General features: G+C 38.2%; 1 protein-coding gene across 1 annotated transcript; it reads right to left on the bottom strand.

Annotated features, from left to right (window-relative positions):
• Positions 1 to 7,893: 7,893 nt before the first annotated feature.
• Positions 7,894 to 8,832, bottom strand: LOC129674051 (olfactory receptor 4F3/4F16/4F29-like). Its single transcript, XM_055603937.1, has one exon. The coding sequence runs from the start codon at positions 8,830 to 8,832 to the stop codon at positions 7,894 to 7,896; it is 939 nt and encodes a 312-aa protein (XP_055459912.1).
• Between the last annotated feature and the right edge of the window lie 2,483 nt (positions 8,833 to 11,315).

Here is an 11,315-nt window from a genome sequence, read left to right as displayed (position 1 = left end):
AAGGAAGGAAGGAAGGAAGGAAGGAAGGAAGGAAGGAAGGAAGGAAGATGCATGGAGATAACCACTGCACAGATGTAGCCTGTGACACCTCAGTCTAGAAGTGGGTGCCCTAGTAATGGGAACAGGGACTGTTCTGACATGAACTCAATGTTTGGTTCTTTGATCACCTCCCCCTGAGGGGGGAGTATCCTTACCAGGCACAGAGGAAAACAATGCATCCAGTCCTGATGAGACCTGATTGGCTAGGGCCAGAGGGAAGGGGAGGAGGACCTCCCTTATCAGTGGACTTGGAAAGGGGCATGGGAGAAGATGATGGAGTGAAGGTGGGATTGGGAGGGAATATGGGAGGGGGCTACAGCTGGGATACAAAGTGAATAAATTAATTTATAAAAAATGAATTAATTTTTAAAAATATGATAACCCTTGCTACACCATGATTCAAGATAAAATTTTATTCATTTGTAATTAAAATAAACATTTCACAATATATAATTACAAATTTTGTGATTAATCACTAGACTTAAATTATGCTCAATATGTAACAATAATAATACATCCTGCATATCAGATATTTACAATACAATTCAGAACAGTAGAAAAATTACAATTATGAAGTAGCAACAAAAATAACTTTGATTAGGGGCTACCATAACATGAGGAACTACATCAATAGGTCCCGTCATTGTAATCCTAATGCTGGGGAGAAAAGGCAGGAGGTTTTCTGGGCTCACAAGCTAGCCAGTGTAACCAAATAGGTGAAGTAAGAAACCCTGTCTCAAAAAATTCAGTGGAGAGCAATGAAAGACACCTAATATGGACCTGTGCTCCTTATTCACACTAATGGATATGTGCACCTTCCCCTACATGCATTGCATATACCATACACACAAAAAAATGAAGGAAAAAGAATATGCCAGAAATAGTTTTGCTTGTTCCAAACTTTTCTGGGGACTCTTCCCCTGAAACAGTGAATTTTCTAGCCAGGAAAGAAAATTGGATAAATGCTCACCTAAGAGTTTCAGAGTGAACCCAGATCAGCATCATCAGCCTGTCCCAGCTTGGGAGAAAAAAAAAAAACTGAAGAAAAGGCAAGAATACCAGATTCTTGGAAGCTACCCCAGGTAGCTGTACTAGTTCTTAGAATGGAGCCAATCACTCTGCATTTTCACAGGTCTTCCAGGTATGCTGTTTTGTGTTTTGTTTTGTTTTGTTTTGTTTTGTTTTGTTTTAGCCAAGTTTATACAAATGAAGGTCTTTGAGAAGAGGGAAACTAAGTAGAGAAATGGCCTATATCAGAGTGGGCTGAAGGCAAAACATTTATTTTATCAGTAAGTGAGTGAGAATCAATATGGCTTTTCATATATTTTAGACATCACCCAGGAAACTGGGAAACTGAAAACAAGCCACAAAAGCCCCCCCCCCAAAAAAAAGAGTATAAAATCTGTCTTGTTCATTGTTTCTTCCTTTGTAGTCAGCACAGTACCTGGTACATATATTAGGCCTTGCTCAATGAATAAATGGGAGAAAACAAAGATGGTGAAAACACCCACCTAGGAGCTCTGAAGACTCTGAAAGACGCCTGGAGGCTCCGAAAAGTAATTTGGCAGCCGAAAAAGGAGACTGCAGAGCCCACAGTAGCTCCACAAAAACTGAAGGGAAAAAAAGGCAAGTCTTATGGGAAGTTGCTTTTAGAAGGTTGATTCACAAAATTGGAAAGATGTCTGAACAGAGCCTCATGCAACAGAGAATGATGATGAAAATATACCTTTTGCCACTGAGTGTCACCAATAGGCTGCCTGCACAAAGGTAGAGCCAGGCAAGCCTTGGGGCAGCAGACATCAATGGCAGGGAGAAGAGCAGTGTTCAGGAGCACACACAGAACCTACCCCCATATGCCCTGCTGCAACATAATCCTGCTTCTGGATATCTGAGATGAGTCTTAGCAACGGTCCTGTTATTTATGGTGCTTCAAAAACCAGAAACCTTGAACCAGACCAACGACTTGTTGTAATGGATATTTGCAGGTTAAGGTGTTTGGGGGGAAAAATACTGCATGAAACACTGTAGTTTCGTCACTATGACAAGAGTCAAAAGATGGAGGAACAGAGCAGAGACTGCATGCCGTACAGAGAGGCTGAACTGGGGACTCAACAGTGTTAACAGGTGTAAAAGAAGAGTGAATGGAATTTTATGTAAGAAGTGGGAAATAGTAAGAGCTGGAGGGGACAGGAACTCCACAAGGAGAGCAACAGAACAAGATAATCTGAACACAGGGAACTTCCCAGAGACTTATACTCCAACCAAGGACTATTCATGGAGATAACCTAGAACCCCTGCACAGATGTAGCCCATGGCAGTTCAGTGTCCAAGTGGGTTACATAGTAATGGGAAGAGGGACTGCCTCTGACATAATCTGATTGGCCTGCTCGTTGATCACCTCCCCCTGAGGGGGGAGCAGCCTTACCAGGCCACAGTAGAGGACAATGCAGCCAATTTTGATGAGAACTGATAGACTAAGATCAGAAAGGAGAGGAGAACCTCCCCTATCAGTGGACTTGGAGAGTGGCATGCATGCAGAAAGGGGAAGGAGTGTGGGATTGGGAGGGGAGGAGGGAGGGGCTTATGGGGGAATACAAAATGAATGAAGTGTAATTAATAAAAAAATTTAAAAAATCTTCAGTGAAAAAAATAAAGAAGGCTACAATGGACAAGAGGAAACATGCCTTTGCTGAGTAGGGCCGTCAGGGTGGAGCTTGCGGAGACTCCGCCCCCAAACACGTTGTCCAGCCTGGTTCTAAGAAACTACAGGACGTCCAAGATGAAGCATGACTCAGTTCCTAGACTGGACTACCTTGAGAGACCTCTATGGTCCATGCTGCCCTTAGAGGATGTGTTGTGACACATAGTCCCCTGCTCCAGGCCATGTTGAAGCCCTAGGTCCGTGTGGATGTTCATGGTCTGTGCTCCTGCAGGAGGCAGAATCGGTGCCCATGGTCCAGGTTGCTGCTGGAGGCCACGTTGATGTGAGTGGCCTGTGCAGCCACCGGAGACCATGTTGATGTCCACAGTCTGTGCTGCTGCAGAGGGCCAGGTTGCTACCAGGATCGTGTTGCTATCCATAACCTGTGTTATCACAGAAGGACAGGCAGATGTCAGTGGTCTGTACCACTGCCTGAGGTCATGTCTATATCAATGGGCAGAAAACCATATGGATGCCCATGGTCTGCGCTGCCACCTGATGCCATATTGATGTCCATGGGCAGGGCTGCTGCCGGGGTCCATATTAGTGTCTGTGGCCCATCTTGATCCTGAGGCCATGGATTTGTTCTTGGCCTGTGCAGTGACCAAGAGCTATGATGATGTCTATGGCCAATACTGCCACAGTGGACCATGTTGATGTCAGTGGTCTGTACTGCCAACAGAGACTATGCTGAGCTCCATGGCACCTACAGACACTGGAGACCATGTGGAAGTCCCTGATCTCTGCTCCGCTAACTGTAAAGATCAAGGAAGCTACTTTTGTGGTGGTATCAATGACTGCAGATTCACAATTGAGAAAGAAGGCTTCTGTAACAACCTCTACCCCCAAACCACCACCACCCCCAAAATCACTGGCAGTTGAGACCAGAGCCATTAAAGACAACTCTTATGAATTGTGATAGGGATAGTGAAGTTTGACTCTCCACAGTTGATGGCTTCTGACAGGGGTGAGGTGAGAAAGCACTCAGTTTCTTTTAGGGAATGACCACTAGGTATTTGACCATGATCCACGGAGTTTCTTCTTCTTCTTCTTCTTCTTCTTCTTCTTCTTCTTCTTCTTCTTCTTCTTCTTCTTCTTCTTCTTCTTCTTCTTCTTCTTCTTCTTCTTCTCCTCCTCCTCCTCCTCCTCCTCCTCCTCCTCCTCCTCCTCCTCCTCCTCCTCCTCTCTCCTTTTCTTCTTCTCCTCTTCCTCCTCCTTCTCCTTCTTCCTGCTACTATAACTGCTGCTGCTTTTTTGGGAGGAAAGTCATCAGGCAGAGGGACTAGGAAGTGAATGTGATTGGGTGCATGATGTAAATTCACAAATCATCAATAAATATATTGTGTTTTAAAAATTGAAATGAATGGGTGAATGAAAAAAGGGGGGAATCACAACATTGGGAAGGTTGAGAACCACTGAGCTACAGAGTAAAACCTTAACTGAAAGAAAATAAATTATCTTTCCTGTAATATCCAAGACATTTATCAGTTCTTGGCAAATGTGTTTCCTGTATGTTTGTGAGAAGCAGGAGGAAGAATATAACATGAAAAGCTATGACTTTTGTTTTTGTGCTGAGAGACTTTTTATAAAAAACACTAAGGTGGATATTGGACACATGGTGGAATTTTGACCACATGAAAATGTATTAGGAGGAGAAAACTGCACAGTGGTCTCAAGCCTTCAATACCGTATTCCTTCCTACTTTCTGGTTATTTTTCTTTTTAGAGTTCTGTAGTTGGTAAATTCTGAGATCTACTTGTACATTTATTATCTTGTTTTCATAATTGTTTAAGTTAATTTGTGTTTTTATTACTGGTAATTACAATTCTCTCATAGTTGAAGGTTCTTATTTTTTTGGAAAATGTTGAGGACTTTTGTCTGTAGTTTTTGGAAGTGCCTCAGCTAACTTGATGCACAGATGTGTTCTACTGTATTCCTGTCTGTAGTGAATTTTTTGACATCTTGTACTTACTTTTCCACCACACTAAAATAGTGCCATTGAAACTCTGTTTTTCATTCTGTTGTCTTAAAAAACAGAAACTTCTTCAGGGAAGGAGCATTGCCTTATTAAACTCAATATCCACATGTTTCTGTGAAGATTTGAGCATTCAGGAAATATTTGTCTAACAAAACAAATCTGTAAAACTGCAGAAAAATTAATTTAAAGCTAATGTGCATAAAGATAATTAAAATAGTTTAAACTAGAATTAGAAAAATAAGATAACTATAAATCATGATAGAATTGTCAAACATATTTTAGTTTTAAAACTCCACAATAATTCATAATACTGCCTTCAAAGTTACAAATTCTTCACAAGAGATCCTACACATAGCAGCAAAGTGGGGCAAGAACATCTAATTTCTTCCATAGGCTCCTTTAAAGCTATTGCTCTCAATGATTCACAAACTCACTTTCAAAAACTTCTGCACACAGGTGTTTAATATATTACAGTTAATAAAACTCTCATTGTAAGACTAGTAGATAATAGTCTAATATTTATAATCCTTCATAAAATCATCACAGCATGACTGGATAGCAACAATGAAAATCCAGAAATATTCTAAGTTTTTAAAATAATTTCTAAATATGCACAATGTATTATGAATCTTTTTTTTCATACCATATATTCTCATTAAATTTCACCTCCCCCAACTCCTGTCAGTTCCTCCCCAATTTCCCATTCACCCAAATCCATACCTTTTCGCTCTCTCCTTAGAATATAAACAGGCAGATGATGATGATGATAAGTAAAATATAAGCAAAAAATAAGAAATGAGCACAAAAAAAAAAAAGAGCCAAAGGGGAAAAATACAGCATAGACACAGAGACACACACATTCATTCACACAGAATTCCCATCAAAACACAAAAACGAACAAACAAAAAGCCCTGAAAAGCACTGTGAGACAAAGAACCACCAAAAAGGTCATTTTGTGTTGGCACTCTACTGCTGGGCATGAGATCTGGCCTTAAGGGTGGTTTTTTCGCCCAGTGGTATGCTGTTGGAGAAAACAAATTTTTCATTTGTGCATTGTTATCAACTGGATATACCTTCTGGGTTGAAGATGAGTACTTTTGTCCATTTCCCCCCTTGGTGCTGGAACACAGCCTGGCACCTGGACAAGCCCTGGGCAAGCTGCCACACTCTTTGTAAATTCATGTATGTATCAGTCCTGCTGTGTTTAGAAAGCCTTTTTCTCTTGGTGCCCCATTCTTATTTTAAAACTACATCACAAATAAAGTCAAGCCCTTGATTCAAGATCTCTGCCTATATTTCTTCAGACAGCATTATATAGTATGTGCTTTTTCTGGGTCTTTCTTGGATTTTGCATTTATAATATGTGTGCCTTTATAAATGCATGTGGACTCACTTTCTTTTCACTGTTTTACAGGTTGATGAGAAATCACTCAAGGTCTAGGCAAGAAGACACAACTTGCTCTAATGAGCAAAACAAGACAATCAACAGAAGAAATTATGTAATAGTTTGAGAAGATGTATGAGAACATAACAAAATTGTAAAGAAGTCCAAGATCAGTAAGAGGACTCCTACAGCTACAGGGCTCTAAAATCAATAATCAAATCCATAGTTCCAGAGCAGAGTGAGACAAAAGGAGGTATAAATAGACTACCACAGCTATTCCTGCATTTTACCATGGGCTTTATTTATGTTCTGTTGCAGAGCACATAAGCCTGAGGTGTGGTGCCACAATTATCATTGTAACTGCCCTTTAGCAAACCATGTCACTAAATCTGCAAAGTCAGTTGCTTGTCATGGGGCACTAGGTAGACTAGCGAATTTTGTGCTAAGTTTCAGTTTCTATAAAATATGTCCTCTGGTCAAACAATAGCTTTTGTAAGTACAAGGTGGCTTGGATGAAGCGTTCTATGAACCCACAAATTATAAAGGTAGCAGATATGTATGATGTATCTCATCCATGGTTTAATCAGTGCAATAGAACAGGTATGAATAATATATAATAAATGATTGCTAGCAGGAACTAGATTTATCTAATGCTTTACCCACAAAGCTGTCCAGGAAAGTTGTAACCTCATTTTTTTAATTTTTGTTATTTATTTATTACAATTTATTCACTTTGTATCCTGGCTGTGGCCCCCTCCTCGTCTCCAAATCCCTCCCTCTTCCCCTCCTACGCCCCTATGTAACCTCATTCTTAAATGCAAAGTTAGAAATGCTAGAATCCCATAAAGAAAGGTGGACATGAGGTGGAAACCAAGGATAGTTAATACTGTGTCTCTCAATGCTTCCAGTTTCACTGGTGCAGTTGATGGCTAGCCTGGCGACTATCATCATAATGATACACTTGCAACTACCTTAAAACATGGAAGACTTGAATGGTGATGTAGAAAAGGAAGCAGAACTACAGCTCTGCCTCTGTTGCACAGTTTCATGATGAGCTAGCATACTATAGAGTGTTTGTGACGTGCCTATGTGCATACACTAAACTGATGAAAAAATACTATAGCTTCATTTGCATTTCTAAAACATCACACAAGAGTTTTTGTGCTGGACTCTGACATAGAAATATACTAAGAAAAAAAGAATATTAGAAAATATAGAGGAAATAAGAAAATTTGAATAGATTTGACTATCATAATGTTAATTGAACAGCTTACATTCATGACTATTGAGTGTGTATGTTTGCAGTTTTCAAACTTATTGAATAACCAGGCAGACAATCACAGAGTGTCAGAGTGTAGGCAGTTATAGAGAATGGATCCTGACCTGGATCCATGTCATGTCAATTTGTAAATTCCCCATGGAGTGCTGCCAAAAAGTTCTGCATGTGAGAAAATTTATGTTCGGAGAGACAGACAGACAGACAGAGACAGAGAATAGGTTTTCCTTTCCTTTGTAGGCCTTAAAGTACCCTTCCATCTTTCATACAATTAAGAGATTGACTACACATAAAAATCAGTCTTTGGTAATTGAGCTCTGCATTATTATAATCTTTTTTTTATAAATGTATAATTCCTTCTCTGTTGTTAGAACAAACTTCAATCTCTCCTAGCAAAAGATAAAAGTAACCTAAACATCAAAATAGGTAGACAAATCCTGTCAGGAAAAGTAATTTTCAGTGAAGTTGATTAACAACACAGTGTATGCAATAATGAATGTTCACACTGCGATCGTTCAGGAGATCTTCCCATACTTCAGTAGCTGTCTGCACACTCTCTTCATTGCCGTCTTCATTTCTTGATTCCTCAGTGTGTAGATCACAGGGTTCAAAAAGGGAGTGCCAACTGCATCAAATATGGCCAGATATTTATCCAGGTGTGTGGAGGGGGAAGGCCATGTATAGACGAATATCAAAGGACCAAAGAAGAGGACCACAACAGAGATGTGAGCAGAAAGTGTAGACAGAGCTTTGGAGGAACCACTTGAGGAATGTTTCTGAACAGTGACTATTATGACAACATAAGATATGACCAGTATGAAGAAAGAGCCTACAGATATGAATCCACTGTTGGCTGAAACCATTAATTCTAATTGGTTGGTATCTATGCAAGCAAGTCTGATGAACCGAGGAAGGTCACAGTAAAAGCTGTCCAAAATATTTGGTCCACAAAAAGGTAAATTTACCATATAAACAAATTGAACCAAGGAATGCATAAGGCCAACCACCCAGGCAGACACTAAGATGAAAATGCACATTTTGGTATTCATAATGGTTAAATAATGGAGAGGCTTACATATGGCTACATATCTATCGTAAGCCATACCTATAAGCAGCACGACCTCAACACCACCAATGACGTGGATGAAGAAGATTTGAGTGATGCAGCCTCTAAAGGAGATAACTTTGTACTTTCTGAACAGGTCATAAATCATCTTGGGACAAGTGACACATGAAACACCTAAATCAATGAAGGAGAGGTTGGCCAAGAGAAAGTACATGGGAGAATGCAAGTGAGGGTCAGAAGCCACTGTGAAAATGATGAGGGAGTTTCCCATCATGCTTGCCATATAAAACACTGAAGCGAACACAAAGAGAAGTACTTGCATCTTCCAGGAGTTGGTGAGTCCTACGAACAAAAATTCTGACACCACAGAGTGATTTGTTCCTTCCATTGTTGCTCTTTGCAGTGCTACCTGAAGAAGAGCAGCAGAAGAAACTGAAAATTATGACAATTAAATTAATAATTCAAAAGGTTAAAACTCAAGTTTAATGAAATCTATTTTTTCATTTAGCAATAAACTCTTTATCATAAAGATGAAGCAGGTACATGAGCAAGTGCTTACATGACTATCAAACTTACAAATACTCTGAAATACCATTCCATACTTATTAAAAGAGCTTTTATCAAAGGTTCAAAAATAAAAGGTTTGGTTGGATATTTAAAAAAAAAAAAAAGAAACCTTGTAAAAAGTTGGAAACATAAATTAGTATATTCATCTAAGAAAGTATAGAATATCTATAATAATTTTAAAATAAAGTTTTGGTGTGTAACCAGGGTAGAGCACATGCCTTCCAGGGTGTAAGACTCTAAATTTTATCACCTTAAAAGAAAGAAAAGAAAGAAGGTAGAAAGGAAGGGAAGGAAGGAAGGAGAGAAGGAGGCAGGGAGGAAAGGAAGAACGGAGGGGGAAGAAGGGAGGAGAAAACAGAAAATGGAGAAATAGAAATGGAGCCAGAAAAGAAACAGGAAATGGAGAAATAAATGGGAAAGAGAAGGAAATAAAAAAATAAAAATATAGACAGAGACAAACAGCTGAGAGAACTATTAACCAATATCATTTTTGGAGTTAATCATCCAGAATAAATGACCTTGTATTTAGCCTGTGATCATTGAAACATCATTTATAGTAACCAATATAAAAGCACACTGAGTTCTCCTTTACAGATGAGTGGACAATAAACATAAATTCAGACATACACAGTTCCTCCCTCTCTCTCTCTCACACACACACACACATATGTGTGCACACATACATTTGACTACTGCATTTCCTGAAAACCAGAAGGGAATTTTTTGTCTCATCATTAACATTAATGAACCTGGAAGTCATTATGCTAAATGAAACTAGAAAAAACAGAACACAAGGCTGAAAGATACTCTGTACATATAAAATCTGAAGAAGTTATGATCATAAAAGCAAAGTATGTGATGGCAGACCAGGCAAACATGATATGGGGTGTGGGCATGGATCAAGAAGAAGGTAGTAATAATAATAATAATAATAATGCAATAGCTGCATTGACATGATGGTTGCTTTCTGGAAATCTACTGTATTATTGTGATTATAGACAGTAATAATAGTGAGTTGCATGCTCGATATTTGCTGAGAGGCAATCATCAATGTTCTCACAACAATAAGTATGTGGGTTAAACATGTTTATTAGTTTAAGATATTTGTGTAAAATATATGATGTAACTTAATATATTTTTATTATATAAATTCTACATTCTATCACTTAATACATGTTATTTATAAACCTGTCATACACCAAAAATGTATACAATATTTATTTAATTGTTTGTATATGAAACCAGAAAGGGGAAAGAACATCTAATACCCATACAATTTTGAAATAGAGACCACACAGGGAAGCTATTTGCAGTCATGTAGTGTTCTGTTCCTTATAAATACTTCTGTATTAAAATGGTGGCTCTCAATATACAAAACAATACAATGTCTGATTTCACAGTTCAGCTAAGGATTGTTCTATAAAATATGATGCATAGATGAAAATCACTATGTTGGAGAGCTCAGCTCATTAAAACAACTTAACTATCCCCTTCTGACAAAAGATTATTCAAAATATATTAACTACCTCTTAATCAATAATAGATTATAGCGTTGAAGTTACTTAGTAATCAAAGTGGATTTTCAATGTAATTTAAAAGTATTATCTCAAAGAACACTGTATGTCTTCTTAGTGCTTACATTTAGCTAAGTATAACTCATTAAATGTTCCTTCTCAACTGGATACAACTGTAATAGATTTAAGGACTACAATTGTATTTTGTGAAACCCATTCTAAAACTAAGAATCACAACTATGCATATAAGTATTTGCTGAAACAAAGAAAAAGATGTATTTTGATTATTTCAAACACATGAAAATATTCATGATTATAGGTTTAAAGACAAGAAAGAAGTATTACAGAGTTCTAAAGTGACAGAGAAAATGAAGCCAAATGACTATAAAAGTAAAGAAAAAGACAACATTAAATGGAAAGTTTGAAAACAACAACAAAAGTTGCAAAGCATGTGTCATTATGGAGGAAAAGAAAAGTTTGCATAAAAAACAATTTATTCATTGGGAATTGCATTGAATCTGTAGATTGCTTTTGGGAATTTATTCAATTTGCTTTGCTTTTTGAAAATTCTTCAAAAGCTGCATAATTAAAACCAATCATGGTGCTTCCAAGATCTTTCAAGAGCTAAAGCTATGGAAGATATTGTCAATGAACCTGTATTTGTGAATTTGTCTTTTGGAGAGCCGATATCCATCACCTTGGTAAAACCCAGAAATGTTTTTGAGTTTAGAACAGAATGATATGGAACTCTACCAAATTATCACGGAATTTAGAAACAGCTTAAATCTGA

This window comes from Psammomys obesus, unplaced genomic scaffold, assembly GCF_907164565.1.
Source record: "Psammomys obesus unplaced genomic scaffold, mPsaObe1.curated_primary_1811, whole genome shotgun sequence".
Lineage (NCBI taxonomy): Eukaryota > Metazoa > Chordata > Mammalia > Rodentia > Muridae > Psammomys > Psammomys obesus.
Note: the sequence above shows the minus strand (reverse complement) of the source record. Positions and strands in the feature narration are given on the sequence as shown.